Source organism: Urocampus carinirostris, chromosome 20 (genome assembly GCF_059441175.1).
Source record: "Urocampus carinirostris isolate Australia breed hairy pipefish chromosome 20, RoL_Ucar_1.0, whole genome shotgun sequence".
NCBI lineage: Eukaryota > Metazoa > Chordata > Actinopteri > Syngnathiformes > Syngnathidae > Urocampus > Urocampus carinirostris.
In genome coordinates, this window is record NC_142368.1 from 25,002,975 (window position 1) to 25,020,373 (window position 17,399).

At 39.2% G+C, this 17,399-nt stretch overlaps 1 protein-coding gene across 4 annotated transcripts; it reads right to left on the minus strand.

Annotated features, from left to right (window-relative positions):
* Window positions 1-1,558: 1,558 nt before the first annotated feature.
* acp1 (acid phosphatase 1) lies at window positions 1,559-17,015 on the minus strand. 4 transcript variants are annotated; one of them, XM_088324744.1, is made up of 7 exons: window positions 16,901-16,975; window positions 15,593-15,684; window positions 13,132-13,205; window positions 10,889-11,002; window positions 5,061-5,122; window positions 4,386-4,491; window positions 1,559-1,787 (listed from the first exon to the last, which is right to left on the minus strand). In XM_088324744.1, the coding sequence occupies exons 2-7, from the start codon at window positions 15,603-15,605 to the stop codon at window positions 1,710-1,712; spliced, it is 447 nt and encodes a 148-aa protein (XP_088180870.1). In that variant the 5' UTR covers window positions 15,606-15,684; window positions 16,901-16,975; the 3' UTR covers window positions 1,559-1,709. The 4 variants fall into 4 exon arrangements, with proteins under 4 accessions (XP_088180870.1, XP_088180869.1, XP_088180868.1 ...); XM_088324743.1 differs by lacking the exon at window positions 10,889-11,002 and adding an exon at window positions 11,041-11,154; XM_088324742.1 differs by lacking the exon at window positions 15,593-15,684 and having other exon boundaries at window positions 16,901-17,015.
* Between the last annotated feature and the right edge of the window lie 384 nt (window positions 17,016-17,399).

A 17,399-nucleotide genomic window follows, 5' to 3' on the forward strand; every position in this document is an offset into this window, starting at 1 on the left:
CTGTATTTTTGACATTGTACACTGAAAGGCCTTTGTAACTATAGGCAATATTTTCATACTCAGGTACTTTGTAACCGGAAAATTTGTATGTAGAGGTACTACTGTATTCCTTAGGCTGAGGTTTGAGTTTTCCTTGCCCTCATTTAGGTTTAAAATCCGGAATGGGTGTAATGGTGGCCTAAGCAGCTCTATGGGCGGCATTATCTCAGGAGGTAGAGCGCTCGTTTGGGGATCAAGAGATCGCAGATTCGATTCCCGGCTCCTCCGTGTTTTATGTTGAAGTGTCCTTGGGCAAAACACTGAATCCCTAATGGGCCAAATAAACAAGTTAGCGCCTTGCATGGCCGCTATTGGTGTGAGTTTGTGTGAATGGGTAAATGTGAAGCACATTGTAAAGCGCTTTGGGAAGTCTTCATTGACTTGAAAAGCGCTATATAAAATGCAGATCATTTCTTTGAGACTTTTCGTGATTAAGAGCTATACAAATTAACATGACTTGACGGCAAAGCGAGGCAGGGTCGGCATAATTAAACAGAATTGATGAGAAACGTGGCAACAATTTCAAGCATTTACAAGTACTACACCGAAAAATCAAGCACCTTTCAATCTTTGAAAACACTTCATAAATTTTTTTCAAGGATTTTAAGCAACCGTACGATACCTGCAGTCTGATATCAGAAGTAATTATAGATGCTGTTGTTCACACTGGATTTTAACGCAGATTAGGCACAATGTAATTTAGTACAATTCTGGCTCCTCGAGTTGATTCACTTCAACATTATCAACCTCAATTTATTCCTGCTCCTCTCCATTTTGGATTATCCAACCCAAAAGGCTAACTTCAAACGCGCAATTGTTTTCACGCAGTCTTAGCATGCTACATCAAGACACTCAAAGAGCAGGAGCAGAAATTGCAATGAACTGCTTACATAAAATCTGGTAACACCAAATATATATATATATATATATATATATATATATATATATATTTTTTTTTTTAATAATATCTGACCAACATCAGATATCAATTTTGAATTGGGACACCTCATAAAACATCAACACAACACTAGATCCACAGATTAAAAGGACATATGGAAAAGTTCAAAACATCAAACTGCCCATCACAAAAACATTCTTACGACACAAAGTTAACGGTGAATTTGCAATGATTGAAAGCCTTTCTAAAGATAATTGAAAACACATTTCCTTGATTACTTGCTCCAATGGGTAAAATACAGATAGCAAATGTAACTACATTAGTCACACACAGATGCTCGAACAACCAGTTTGAAGTGTTTTTAACCAAACAGAAGCAAGTAAAAGGAAGTGCTGACTTGCTACATGCTGTGAAGTGGGTTTTGTTTTGAAACCAAAAGAATATTTCCATGACTTCTCAAGAGATCTCTTATGAAACTGCCTCACGGTCGGCCATTGTTAATTTATCAAACTTTCGGTCCATTCATCTTTATTCATATAGCGATCCTGTGTATCTGCAAGAGATTTGAAAAAACAAAAGAATTGGCTCCTGCCTCCCTCACCAACTCACAGAGACATCAAGTTTAAGGTCGACTTGTATTGTTTTATTTGAACACAGGAATCCTTTTCAGCCAACAATGCGGTCGGAAGAAGCATTCCACAGGTGGTTTTTATGACATTGGCGTGGTTGTGCGGCGTGGCCAGAAAACGCTTTACCGGTGGCCACAACGATGCTACGAGTTGGACTCAAGAAAGGCCCTGCAGCATCGAACACACTGCTCGTATACCTTTTCAAAATCGTCATCAGTCCCCTACAAAAAAAAAAAAGCAAGTTGGAGAGGGAATAAAGGGAGACGAATGTTAATATTTCATGTTGGCAATGGTAAATACAAAAAATGTAAAAAGATCCAAAGGCAACATATTTTTAAACAGAAACTTAAAGAAGGTACAGTGAACCTTTGCTACTTTTGGTTGATGCTGGTGCACTCCTTGCAGATTTTGAATTGAATTTGTTTCCTTGACATTTATATCATTTTATATGCATTGTGTTCTGTTAGACAGCAGAGACAGATTAGGGAGGACGCTATGTGTTGGGTGGGTGTGACTGTGTGCGCAACCGTGATAGGCTGGCAGGACTGTCTGTGTGAGCGACTGTGATTGGCTGGTGTATGCTGTCAATTTTACAGCGGGCAGGTGCTGCCGACGTAAACAGACTTGGGAAGCATAGCGACTGCTAGCTTTTAGCGGCTTGTTACTTTAAAAATAAATTAATCTATTAAATAATACTTTGAGGAAAGTCAAAAGAGTGCAAAGAAATTGTTATTACCAGCGGGTGCTGCCTGGATTGTTATCGAATCCAAGAATCGACTAAAGGGGGGTCGGGAGAGAAAGCAATAGTGAATCTCCAGGTTGGGCCTAGTGCTACGGTTAGGTTAATATTTCTGCTAAGCTACCATTGCGGACCCGGTATCTTGCCAAAGGACAGGTCCATTAGACATGAAACTAATCAACTGGATCAACAACTCGTGGGAAACCGCTACATTTGGGACGGTTTGATTGTAATCATCGCGGAGACTTGGCTCAAATCAAGGAAACCTGATGCGCTCTAAATTGCTTTCTTACATTGTATAATCGCAATACAACCTTTCATTCAACTGCAATTGTGTGTTATTATTTGTAGATCTGTAATTGTTTTGTTACAGTCTAATATGCTCAGTCAGTAATGAGACCATCTTGAGGTAAGTTCAACCCTTTGGGGGGCTAAGGTTTGACACTACTTCGTGGATTTTCGCGGGTGGTTCTGGTTTTTCATTAACCGCGAAAATTTAGGGATCTCTGTATTTTTCAAATACAGTTAACGGCTACTTTGGCAATGGCATTGACATCCTAGTATAGGTCCTCACACGCACTGGAATAAACTTTTCATTTCTCGCCTTCTGAGTTCATTCATTTTATAATTAGTGTGATGAGAGATCTTAATCAGCTCAATTTGTGCCTCTCAGTTAAAGCCAAATCCCCAAATCTGACAAAAGTAATGCTTCTCTTTATGAGTTAATATAATACGGAAGTAATACATTTTCTTTTTTGCAGCACTGGAAAAGAACAAAAGTCTCTTGACTGATTACAAGGGATGGACTTGAAATGGGAGAGGAAAGTGGGATAGAATGTTAATCTTCCAGACAGACATTTCAGGATACTTTTTTTTTTTCAATAACAAAAGGTGCCTAAAACTGATTTCAAGGACAGAAAAAAAGGTTAGGTTGAGTATCATGCTCTCTCAATTAAAATGAGCCATTTTACTCAAGTGTATGAGACTAATGTGACAGAGGCACCTCTTTTGTGGCCTTGCAAACCAAGTAAAGACATCCTTTGCAAATGACACTGCTCAAAAATGCTGATAAATAAACAAAGTCAAGGAGTAGCCAAATAAAAGATATTTATTATGGCAAATAAAGTTAAGACAATTGGAAGAGGGCTTTTCCAGATTGCAGACATAACAAAAGGATTAATGCCACAAGTCGAGAAACAATCACGTTCCATTGTTTGATTTCCCTTTGAAAGTCTTCATTGACGTGATTTTCTCCTTACGATCGTACTTGTTTGTACACATGTTAACTTGGCCATTCCAACAAGACTCATTTTAGAGTAGTTCTACCAAAAAGATAAATATTCCCCCACTGACTCACTGTTTTAACCTGCTTCAGTTGTCAGATTTGGAGTTTGCATTGCTATCAATTGCCAATCAAAGTGCCTAAAAGACAGTCTTAATCAACTTATGGTGCATATTTTGGGAATGTGAAGACAGCGTGCCACTAAAAAAAAAAAAAAAAAAACCCATTAAATTATGTCAATGAAGGCCAGATCCAAAATCGCTAACCTCAAGATTGAGACTTGACGGGTGGTCATCCCTTTTTTCTTTATGATTTTACAGCACATAATATATTAATTTGCCTGAGTCCATTGTAGCGGCAACTATGAAACTAAAATTGGCCAAAAGTCACAAGCTACAATTATTTTAATATATTTGAATGAAAACCGACCTTTTTATGTTATTGTCGAATTTTATCATGAATACAAGCATGCCAAAATAAAGGGGAAATACTGATGGATGCAGGGTACACCCTGAACTGGTCACCAGACAATCCTCAAATGTGCACAATTTTTAGAACCTTCAAATGACTACATTTTAAGCCCTTGCCTTTCATCACTGTGCTGCCTTCCATAAATATGTTGAGGCAAAATATAAGAAAACTGCTTAGGGAAGATAGTTTACAGGCCGGCAGCCGTCAAAAAAAATTGAGGCCGAACACTTGCAGTTTACAGCGCATGTGGAATAACTCATAGTTTTTTTCGCATTCACTCCAATATCAGGTTTTGTAAAAAGATGGCTCGTTGACTGAAATACTTACATAATAGGGGTCTTTGATGATTAGTTGCTTGTGTGGGTCGTATGTGCCAAGCAGCTCGATTTTTGCCAAGGGGTTCTTCACCGACTTGGCTTTACGATTTAATTCGCTGCAGGGGTCAAGAAAAAAAAAAAAGGGATTTTTTTTTTCTTCAACAGAGAAGTCAGACAAATAACACAATGTAAACTATATCGACATGCATAATAGGCAAAGAATCAGATGCTGGTTTAACTTTCCTAATTCTGCCCAGATTACAATTGGCTGAGAAAAATATGTGGGAAAGAAAGGCGGTGAGTGAACAAAGTTGCCCAAGGAGCATAGACATGGCATCCAAAGAACTCGCTAAGCTCCTTATAGATCAGATCTGCAGTGGGCATGTGATCTCAAAAATGATCCCTTAACTTTCAAAGTAGGAAAAAATTACCCCTCACCCTGACCTTTTGCAGGAGATTAAGGAAGGCTATTGCTCATTAAAAGGAGGCATTCACCTCAACGTTAGTTGAAACTCACTGTTCATGGGAATAGGTAGCTGGGCGACAAAAGTCGGTTTTCGAGAGGGCCGTATTTGCACCCCTTCTCTTATCTACTTTTCCATTCTGATCCAAGTTGGTCACTGATCACACTCAACACGCATTGCTAATATTTTCAATAAAAGTAACAAAACATCCATTTGCAGACCTAAAATTGCTTTCGTCCATGCACAGAATAAATTCAAAGTTCATGAAGTCGTCCTTGGTCACCTGTAAGTAGAAAACACATGCCAAAGAAAAACGTAAATTTATCGTGTAAATGTTGGAACAAAAACATACAATGCAAATGATCAAAATCAGAACTTATATCAATCAGTCCTTGTGAGAAAAATCTACATTCATTGCTTTGCTTTTTGTTATTCACCTAAATACTGATGTAACAAGTCTGTACAGCCCGTTCGGACTACTTGAGATTAAGAGCTATACAAAATAAACGTGACTTGACTCTACAAGTACAGTGGCTGGCAAACCTATTTGGTCCCCCTGAACTTTGACCTTTTGCCACAATTCAGACTTCAATCATCAAGATTTAAAACTAATTTCTTGTGAAGCATCAACATTAAGTGGGACACAATCATGAAGTGGAACACACTTTATTGGATATTTTGAACTTTTTTAACAAATAAAAAACGAAGTGGCACAGCAGCTAAATGTTTTCATATCCGAGAATAACCTTTTTGAATCCATGCAATCAGGATTCAGGGCTAACCACTCTACTGAGACAGCTCTGATCAAGGTAACAAATGATCTCCTACTGGCAATGGATTCTGGCGCTTCATCACTTTTGCTGCTGCTGGATCTTAGTGCTGCTTTTGACACAGTGCACCACAATTTCCTACTAGAACGGTTGGAAAAATGGATTGGTCTCTCAGGAACCGTCCTCTCGTGGTTCAGATCCTACCTCTCAGATAGGACGCACTGTGTTAAATATGGTGAAATGACATCTGAGCCCTTTAATGTTACCTGCGGTGTTCCGCAGGGTTCAGTGCTTGGCCCCCTTCTTTTCAGTATTTACATGCTTTCATTAGGTGATATTATTCGCAAGTACAATATCAGCTTCCACTGCTACGCAGACGACACTCAACTATATCTTCCGTTGGAGGAATCTCCCACACTAAACTGTGGAAATTTGGAGGCCTGCCTCATTGAGATAAAAGAGTGGATGTCACTCAATTTCTTGCGTCTTAACTCTGAAAAGACCGAAATGTTAGTCATTGGTCCATCTAAATGCCGTGATATATTCTCAAAAACTGCTGTGAACATTGACAAATGTCACATCACACAGAGTGACTCAGTTAAAAATGTAGGTGTCATATTTGACCCTGATCTATCCTTTGAAATGCATGTAAAGAAAATTACTAGAACCGCTTTCTTCCATCTTCGTAACATTGCGAAAATCCATTCAATACTGTCTCAGTCTGATGCGGAAATTATAATTCATGCGTTTGTCACCTCCCGTCTCGATTACTGTAATGCACTACTCTCTGGTCTCCCGAAGTCTAGAATCAAGTCACTTCAGCTGGTACAAAATGCCGCAGCGAGGCTTTTAACTAGGACAAAAAAGTACGATCACATAACACCGATTTTGGCTAACCTGCATTGGCTCCCAGTTAGCCATAGATGTGATTTCAAGGTTCTCTTAGTATTGTACAAAATCATACATGGACATGCTCCCTCTTATCTTTCAGATCTGATTTGCCCCTACGTCCCGGTCCGAAGCCTACGATCTGAGAGTGCCGGTCTTCTGGTGATCCCAAGAGCAAAGAAGTGTTCTGCTGGTTCGAGAGCGTTCTCCATCCGGGCACCGGTGCTGTGGAATGCGCTTCCCCCTGAGATCCGATCTGCAACCTCAGTGGAAATGTTTAAATCTAAACTTAAAACTCACTTCTACTCCATAGCATATGAATAACCTACTCTTCTCGTCGGCTGAAAAATAGTCTGTGTAATATAGTGTGGTGATCTGTAAAGCCCTTTGAGACTCTTCGTGATTTAGGGCTATACAAATAAAAATGACTTGACTTGACTTTACTTTCAGTGTAGCAAACTCTGTCCAGAAGTTCAGTGAGGATCTCTGAATGATTCAATGTTGATCTAAATGACTAACGATGATAAATGGAATCTACCTGTGTGTAATCAGTCTCTGTATAAATGCACCTGCACAATGACAGTCTCAGAAGTCTGTTTAAAGCACAGAGAGCATCATGAAGAACGAGGAACACACCAGGCAGGTCCGAGATACTGTTGTGGAGAAGTTTAAAGCTGGATTTGGACACAAAAACATTTCCCAAGCTTTAAACATCCCAAGGAGCACAGTGCAAGCAATAATATTGAAATGGAAGGAGTATCAGACCACTGCAAATCTACCAAGATCGGGCCGTCCCCCTAAACTTTCAGCTCATACAAGAAGAAAACTGATCAGAGATGCAGCCAAGAGGCCCATGATCACTCTGGATAAACTGCAGAGGTCTACAGTTGAGGTGGGAGAATCTGTCCATAGGACAACTATCAGTCGTATACTGCAAATATCTGGCCTTTATGGAAGAGTGGCAAGACGGAAGCCATTTCTTAAAGATATCCATAAAAAGTGTCATTTAAGGTTTGCCACAAGCCACCTGGGGGGCACACCAAACATGTGGAAAAAGGTGCTCTGGTCAGATGAGGCCAAAATCGAACTTTTTGGCAACAATGCAAGACGTTCTGTTTGGCGTAAAAGCAGCACAGCTCATCACCCTCAACACACCATCCCCACAGTCAAATATGGTGGTGACAGCATCATGGTTTGGGCCTGCTTTTCTTCAGCAGGGACAGGAAGGATGGTTAAAATTGATGGGAAGATGATGGAGCCAAATACAGGACCATTCTGGGAGAAAACCTGATGGAGTCCGCAAAAGACCTGAGACTGGGATGGAGATTTGTCTTACAACAAGACAATGAACCAAAATATAAAGCGAAAGCTACAATGGAATGGTTCACCAAAAAACATATCAAGGTGTTAGAATGGTCAAGTCAAAGTCCAAACCTCAATCCAATTGAGAATCTGTGGAATGAACTGAAAAATGATGTTCACAAACGCTTTCCATCCAACCTCACTGAGCTCAAGCTGTTTTGCAAGGAGGAATGGGCAAAAATATCAGTTTCTCGATGTGCAAAACTGATCGAGACATACCCCAAGTGACTTGCAGCTGTAATGGCAGCAAAAGGAGGCGCTACAAAGTATTACCTCAATTGGGCTGAATAATTTTGCACACTTACTTTTTCGTTTTTTATTTGTTAAAAAAGTATAAAATACCCAATAAAGTGTGTTTCACTTCATGATTGTGTCCCACTTATTGTTGATACTTCACAAGAAATTAGTTTTATATCTTTATGTTTGAAGTCTGAAATGTCTGAAGGCAAAATGTCACAAAGTTTAAGGGGGACCAAATAGTTTCGCAAGCCACTGTAACTGGCCAATAAAGGGCACAAATGGGACAGTGTCATGTAAACAAAAAACAGGGGTCTCCAATTTTTTTCAAGCCAAGAGCTACTTTGTGTTACAAATAAGCTCAAAGGGCACCAATGATATGCATTTCTAAGATAACAACTTATGTTATTACCAGGTTAAAGGTGTTGTTCGTAACTTCAAAATATTCAACTTGCTTAAGCCATCTTCTGGCTGAAATAATCATTGCAGCCTTTGTCAAGTTGCACGTGCATCTACGTGTCTCTCTAAGACGCACTAGAAAAAACTCATGTTTCTTAAAATATTTTTGGGGGTTTGGGTTTCCATTTGGACCGTATTTGAAACAGTCATTTTCTTACTCTTACCATTTTCATCAACAAAGAAAAAGGAAAAACCTCGAGAATGCTCTTAGAATCTCTCCTGCCACCGTCCCCCGCCTCCTTCGAGCTCAATGCGCTCCGTGTTTAAGTAAGGTAAAACGGATGTAAACAATATATATAAAGGCTCTTTGAACTCAGTTGGGCATTGTTAACACACACTTAAGAGGAAAAACTTAAACTTTTTAAGGACACCTCAAACTACGCATTCCCCCTTCAATTATTTCAAGTAAGGTGAAATAGACTTAACCAAAAAAAAAAAAATAACTTTCCTAGAAACTCACACAGACCCAGCACTGGTGAGCTATTTTCACAACAGGTCCGCGGGCCCCTCAGCTGTCCTTAGGGGGGCCCCTGGGGTGCGTGGGCCCTTTAAAGACCACTGATATAACACAATCTAAAATAGAAAAACTAAAAAAGATGTTCATTTTCAGATTAACAATCAATTTGATGTACTTGAAGAGAAAACTGCTTTAAAAAAATCAAGCGGCTAGTAAGATTTGTGAAAAAATTTGGAGACAATGAAGCATCGAAGCGCAACATTAAAATATTTGAAAATTCTTCTGTATTTGTCGAGGTCAGTCAGGACAACGGACTTGCAAGGTACCAAATCCCCACAATTTATTTGGGCCTGGCTAGCACAGTTGAGCTAATCCTCGATTTCTGGACAACATTACATTTGCAACTTTTACATGTAAAAAAAAAAAATTGGGTAGGGAAGGCTTTTCTGTTATATTACAAAAATAAATACTGTAGATTCAAGTTTCATGAGTGTTTTGGCCCTCAACTTGCTCTCATTCCTCAAACGTTTACTAAGTGATAACAACCAGAGAGCAGACTTTGAACTTTAATTTCCGAAAAGTGCATCCAACTTGGGCTCCCTTGCTTGCCACCAGGACAATCCCCAGATATCAAACAAAAGGGAGCGCACTACTGGTGAGGAAGCAAAAGGATGAAGGAGAGCGCGCAGGTCAAAGGTTAGGGTACGGACAGGGATGTGCAAGGCGGCCTTGCTTTGAGGAGATTACAGCGAGGCGAACGAAGCTGTGTCACAGGAAGACAAACGGGCCAAAGGAGATGTGAGCAAGTGGCATTAATCCGTAAGAATCGAAATGGGTGTGTGTGTGTGTGTGGGGGGGGGGCACTAGAGGGGAGGGGGGGGGGGAGTGGAAAATGGTTGCTTGAAATAAGGAAAAAAATCCATTTTTGGGGATTGGAAACAAACTGAATTTATGAACACATCATTCTCTTGCAGCCTTGTGACTCATTGCCTTCAGCCACTCTGAAGACGGGGCTGGCCCCAGCCATTTTTAGAGATGATGTCTTAATAATTCATCATAATAACCTTTGATGTGACCAATTTCAAGGTGTAATCGATCAAAGCAAAAGTCGGAATTTTGTAACTGAATCCAAAAGGCAGACTGAATCCTTGTCCGGCATCGCAAAAGACATCTTTTGAATCAGGAAACAAAATACTATTTGGGCTGGGCTTCAATTCCATGGCTCTTTCTAATGATTTTTAATGTGACAACTTGAATGTGCTGCATGAATATATATATAAAAAAAAATCTGAAAACTTAAATATTTTCCATCAGAAGAATCCAAAATGCATCTGATATCAGCCTAGTAATAATCGAACGGGAAACTATTTTGATAATTAATCCGTTACAGTATATGTGTCTAAATGCTTGATTTGCGTTTCTCAACAGATGCTGGTCTATTAGTGATCTCTAGAGCCAAGAAGAAATCTGTAAGTTCATCTGTGCTGTGGAATACTCTTCCCTCTATTGTTTATTGATAACCTAGCATCATCCATTGCGTCCTGTCATCCCGGAAGGGGATTACCTCGCAAGGCGTGCAGCCCCTTCTCAAATTTTCTTAATTTCCACATGCTGAGGTTTTTTTGAGTTTTTCCTTGTCCTCATGTAAATTTTGGACCAGGAAGGTGTAATAATAGACTGTTAAACCATGACCTGAAATAAATTTCACTGATTTATTTTCTCCTTCATGAAAGTTGACTCACTAGTTCGTATATTTCTGACACAAAGAGCATTGGGGTTTTATTCTGAAAAAGGCTAAGTTTGTTTGACCAGCATCCCACAACCTTGAGTATGCTTAGTGATGTAAGAATCGGAACCTTTGTGACGTGCTGTGTACCTGTCGGGCCCTATGAGCGCTGTCAATGCCGTGGGCCTTAAGGCAGGCTAGCCCGCGGGAGTTAGGCAGACAGCCCAAATTCCAGTCGGACGTGGCGCCGCTGTCTATGTGCCACTGCAACAAAACAAAGGAAAGGCGGCTGAAGATCGTACCTGCCGGGCAACATGCGACATGGACACTTTGTGGCGGTTCATGCAGGCCACTCCGCGATGGTCGGGCGGGTTTCCTATTTCATAGGAGGACGTGGCCGCGCTGTCTATCCTCCACTGGCCAGAGGAGAGAACATGCACACAAAAAAAAAAATATGTACATCCTTGTTGTATACTGTATTCTAAATCTGGGGTCGGAACTTAGGCTGGCAAGCGAGATGTGGCTTCTTTCGTGACTACATCTGGCTTGGAGATGAAACAAGGCCCATTTTATTGCATGGAAAGCCAAAGCAACACAGATAGTGAAAATTGTTTTGGTCCAGTATACGGAATACAATCTCATCTACAGTTTATGGTCACGGTTTTACACCAGCAGACCCCGTTTTGCTGTGCGTCGCTTAGGGACCCTTTATATGGAAGCTCATTTTAAAAAAATGTACCGTAAAATCTGGACTATAACCCGCGACTTTTCCCCCCAAGCTTTCAACCCTATGATGCGGCTAATTTATGCATGTTTTATAACGGCCTTCCGAGCAGTGAAGGTGTGTGGAATACATGTATCGAAAAAAAAGCAAGTTTAATATAACTTCACGCTTTGGGCATGGATAAAACTACTCTGAAAAGACCCTCATGATGAAAATGGTGTCAATCAATAGGGCAGCCAAACTACCAAATTGGGAATAATTTTAGGAGTCTGTTTATTTGTAATCGGAAATAATGAGGCTTACAAGAAGCAACGTCAAACAAAACAGAATGTTTTAGGAGGATTCCTATTTATCTGTCGGCATTATGATGTTTTGGAGTAAATACATTACACGGTTGGATTCTATGGATTGTCTTTGATGTAACGAAGCCATTTTCAAGTTGAAGACGGCCAGGGGACATAATGGTGAGTTACCTCGGCTTTAAAGTTTTTGGGTATTTTCTTTCGGACTGACCGTGATGTTTCTCTGATGAGTATATTTTGAAATGGTCATCATATTTTGAATCATAAGCTTCTCACTTTTTTGTTTATCAAATGTTCAGCAGCCCGCCGGCAGGTCGTAGGAACATTGAGGGGAAGGAACCGAATATTATTAAGATTCTTTTTTTGTACCATCTTTCTTTGTATATATTTCAAGTTTCAATGTGCGCACATGAGGCTTATAGTCAGGTGCAGCTTATGTATGTACAAAATGTTTTTTTCCTTTAAAAATGTACTGGGCGCGGCTTGTAATCTGGTGCGCTCTATAGTCCGAATTTTACAGAATATTCACAGTTGAGACACTTAATGATGAAAACCCAAAGAACAAACTGTAAGCACCCAAAAACACCACGCCCAGAGCAATTTGAGAGGTAGCAGTGGGCAGTTATACCCACATAGCTTACACCCCCCCATTCTTTCTTGCGCCCAGCCCTGTTTGCACCAAATGGTAATTACGTTGGTATACTTCTCCTTTGCAGTATTTCGTGATATTTCTACAAAAGAACTTTGCTTGCACCTTGTTTTGTAATAATTATTTACGACGAACTGAGCTTCAACAGTCTAAAAGGCAAAGTGTGTAATATTTGACCTCTAAATAGCATTGTTGTTTAATGCAAACAAAAAATGCCACAGCAAGCAAATAAACAGACAAACATGGTGGACTACTAGGTATGGAAAGACAAATTTCTCAAAAATTCATGTATTTTTGCCTTGAATTCAAATCAATGTTAGTTTTTTTTTAAACTAAATGCAAAAAAAAAATTAACACTAGGAGGCACTAAATATTACACACTGTACCTTTGAGTGAGGGAGGGAAACAAACTTTAATTAGTATATTTTATATACTTATATGGGACACAGGCTTTGGCATTATTATTATCATTTCACAAGTTTTATTAAATCAAAAAAATTCAGACAGAGAAATCAAATGTGCTGAAGAATTTGTTTATGACTGGAGAGCTGGTTTGGCTTTTTTTTTCTCTTTTGTCCAAATTATATCGTGGGGCTTTTTCCAATAAATATATATAAATATTTTACTTTCAGGGCTATTTTGTGTCAAAAAAAAGTTTCCCACTTCGGTCCTAAATTGTTAGTTTTAAGACGGCAAGATCATGTGTGTGTAACAGCACCTTGTCCGCAACACCTGCATCGGTTGCCATCTTCCTGAAGACAGCCTCTGCAATAGGGGACCTGCAGATGTTCCCTGAAAAAACATCAGAATGTTACAAAGCTTGAAAAAATTTGATTCATATTAGCACAAGTGACAATAATGTTCATCAGAAGTATAGTAAGTAGGGCTGCACCATTAATCGAAATCTAATCGACATTGAGAATTGACTTAGTGATTGTGTAATCACGCGACACAGTGGTTTTATTTTCCCCAAAGATTTATAGACTACAACACTAACAAAGCTCTCCAGAGGAGGGCGCTGTATACTCAATTTTGACCCTTTAACCAGCCTGTAAAATTCACCTAAAATCACAATCCAAGACGTACCCAGATTAAATTGAATGTTTTGTTTGAACCGTTTGGAGAATCTGGACGGTTTTGGTCTCTTGAAAAGGCAACACACTGAAATTTTGTCCCCAACCAAAGAAAGTTACTGCAAGTGCTACTCACAAAGTAATCAAAGTTGGAACACACAGAACTAGTAGGTATTTTTTTCCTCGCCTGAATTTTCTTTTGCAATCTCATGCCTGCAGAACAGTGTAGCATGGGCATCTTAGATGGAAAAAGGCTGGGACAACAGAAGCATAACCTGGCCCCAGATCAAATTTGCCATTAGTATTGTTAGGGGTTTTCCCCCTAAAATCGTGCAGGCCTAACACTAAGTATACATTCATAAATATGAACCAGGTTCAAACTTGGGCTTAATCCTCTAGACAGAAGTTGAAGGTTTTAACCTGAATAAGACTTTCACAAGGGTTCCGACTCTGTCTCAACACCTTTGTGACCTTAATCCTCTTTTAGGCGGAACTTAAACCGGGGATTGAACAACAAAAATGAAATGTGGATCACTTAGAGAATTCTGAATATAATATCCGCTTGCTAGGCGATTTCACACAAGTTAAGAATCATGTTAAAAGTTCGAAAGTCATTTACTTGTTTTCGTACGACTTCAGTGTTGTCGTTTGCCCGCGTCCCTGCGTCCTAGACGCATCATTTTTGCTGGGGACGCATTGTGTCAAATCAACGTGCGTCCCCGGGACACAACTTTTTTGACACAAAATTGTCATTATTACCTGATACTTTTATTTAACAAAATTTTACCGCACTCAACTTTTCGTCAGGCAGATACGCCATTGTTGTTTTGGTCTCGCGGTTCGAGTTTTCGTCTGCACGCCGATCTCGGAAAACAAGATTACGTCATTGTTGTGGTGGAAGTTCGTCTCTTTTTAGAGAACCGGCTTTTTCGGCTCAACTTGTTAAAGAGAGCCGGCTCTCAAACGACTCACTTGCTTTGATCCATTACATTACGAATTATGATGCTGCATAAATAAGTTAAGAAAAATAGGAAGTATAAAAGGAGAAGATAAAAAAGACAGGTATGTGGTTATTCCTTTAACCGGTATATTACCAACAATAATTTAATGCAGAAAATGAATTAATAATTTGAATAAGAAAATGTATTATTCTACTTAATTATATTTGCATGTATTTTTTCCTTCTACAGTGAACGTCCAAGCTACTTCATTTTGAACTTTTTTTAATAATAAACCTCATTCATGTCGAGCAACTCAGTGTCTCACAACAAAATGTTCATTAACAATATATGATATAAGTAAACACATGTACAATATTACATGTTAAACTACATAAACACGTTTGAAAAAAAAATATGGCGTAAGATTTTTTTGTATTTTGTAAGGGAAAATATGACAGTTTGTAAGTGCATGGAGCCGTGGAGGTTGACAGGTATGAGTATGCCACTGAAAAAAACGTTAGTATTAGGTGAAAATCAATAGAGTGCTTCGAGGTCCTAGGATTACCCACAATGCATTGCTGGCGGCCATTTTGGAAGTCCACAAAGCTTTTCACTTCATTGTTATTGTTCAGCGAACCAGTTAGATTCTACATTGTAATGCCGAATACGTGCGTTATTGTTGGCTGTTGTAGCCGAGGGGAAAAGGGTGGGAAGGGCTTCTTTAGACTTCCGAAGTGTGTTTACAATCAGGGGATTGAAGCTCAGGAGAAAAGTGAACGGCAAAGACGAATGTGGCTGGCAGCTATCAACCGGTCGACTGTGTTCGTGTTTGTTCTGACCACTTTCTGACAGGTAAATTGAATTATTTATGATGTACAAATACATTTTAAAAAGGTTATGGGACATGTGTACTTCATGTACATCTGTCGACACCATTCAAGTATGGCTAGGTTAAATATTGTAGGTGTTGCTTCTTGAGTAACATTTCTGAAAAAATATTCTTAAAAGATCTAGATGTTGATCTACTGTTGTTGTAAAATTGTTTTAAAAATGTAAAATAATATTCTAACCATCTGTGACCCATGAGTATGTATAAGCACACTTAAAGTATGTCAAATTGTTTATAACATAAGATTTTGAACTTGATAATTATCAATTTCCTTACAGGCAAACCACATCCTTGGGATGAGACTGATCCGGACTGGGCAACGAACAAGAATTTAGGCTACAGTCCACGAACCACTTCACCTTCAAAATCTGGACAGCGACACAAGAGACTTAAATCAAGAAAAGAAACAGTAAAGAACCTGCAACACAGTTGCAATGGGCACACAGAATCAATGACGACTTGTCAACAATGATCCATGGTTGTAAACTTGGCTGAGACAAACTCTGAGAATGTAGAACTTTCCCTTTCACAATCTTGTTTTCATCACCTTCGCTTGTGTGCACAGATACATCCCGAACCCAACCAGACACAAATCTGTCGTAGGCTTCCATACTTTTGTAATTTTGAAAATCCTTCAGTTCACAAAAGGGACTTGGGTGGAAAATAAGATAGTTAACAAGTTCGATGTAAGTCACACACGGGAACAAATCGGGATCAGACTTCCAGTCCTTGTTTATAATTTTGTAGGGATCCAATTTTCCAATAAAATGCAACTTCGCAGCGTACCGCTCGCGTGCTTGATTGTCTAAACTCTCCACGTAGTTTTCCATAGGGTTGATGGACAAAATCCATACACAAACGAAGCTAGTTGAGTAAATAAATAGACAAACTGAGTAAATATTTGCTCCTCTCGCTATCACCGCTTGTAATCGACAGACTTCCAAGATGGCGGCACGAAGCCGTGTTACTATTTTTAGCACAAAGCGCGGAGCCCTCTATACAAAATTGGTAATTTTTTCAGTGTCAGTAATAAGTCGAAACATAATGCAGAAAGTGATAACAACGGCAATAATTCCGGCTGGAAAAAACGGCAGATAAATTCTTCGGAAGATTGCGGAGGCAAGGAAAACTAGTGTGTTGACGCCAACGATCCGATGAAAGAAAATAAACAAAAGAATATGGATTAATAGAATTATTTCAGCAATATTATTTTGTATAATGTAAAATATTTTTGTGAACCGAAAAATCTTGAAGTGATAACTGATTTGTATTACCGATAAACTGTGATGATTAAAACTGAATGAATGTATGGATTTATATTATATATTTGTCGCCGATTTACAATTTCAACCTCGGTAACACTAAATTTTGGGGACCCATAGATCTCTGTTGGCACCCATAGATTTTTGAGCATGCGAGTCCCCGAGACCCATCACTTTTCAGAGGTAAAATCAACACTGCGACTAGAAGACTTTTGTTAAAATATCTGTAAACAGAAACTGTCCAAGAGACTCCTCCAAATAGTGACAAATGTGTATATTCAACACATTTTGTCCTTTTCTGGATAAATACTGAGCAACTTACCCAGGCAGACGAAGAGAACGGACTTTCCACTTGTGGCCGCCATTTTGCTATTGACGTAGTGGGCCTTGTCTGACGTAATCAATCGGCGTAGTTGGCAACTTTGTGCCTGATTAAAAAGCAAACAGATGCTGATCAGGCTGATACTGACAATATTAATGATAATAATAATGTAGACGCAGAATGTGAGGTGCGTCATAATCAAACTAATAATGATAACAATTTCAAAGTGTATAGTCATACATAGTGGTTAGGGGTTGTTATTATTACTATAATTATTAAAATGTCTTTATAACCCGAGGGGCAAGGTCTGGGAATTCTCGCAACTTGGATTTTCTCTCGAAATTGGGTAAAATATTTGTATTTCAAATTTGAGTAGCTTGTATGTAGAGGTATCACTGGATCTAATTGGCATAATTTATGTAGTGAAATGTTTTCACTGCAACTGACATTTTTGTGACTTGATTAATACATTCAGATTTACTTAACATGAAGGAGTAGT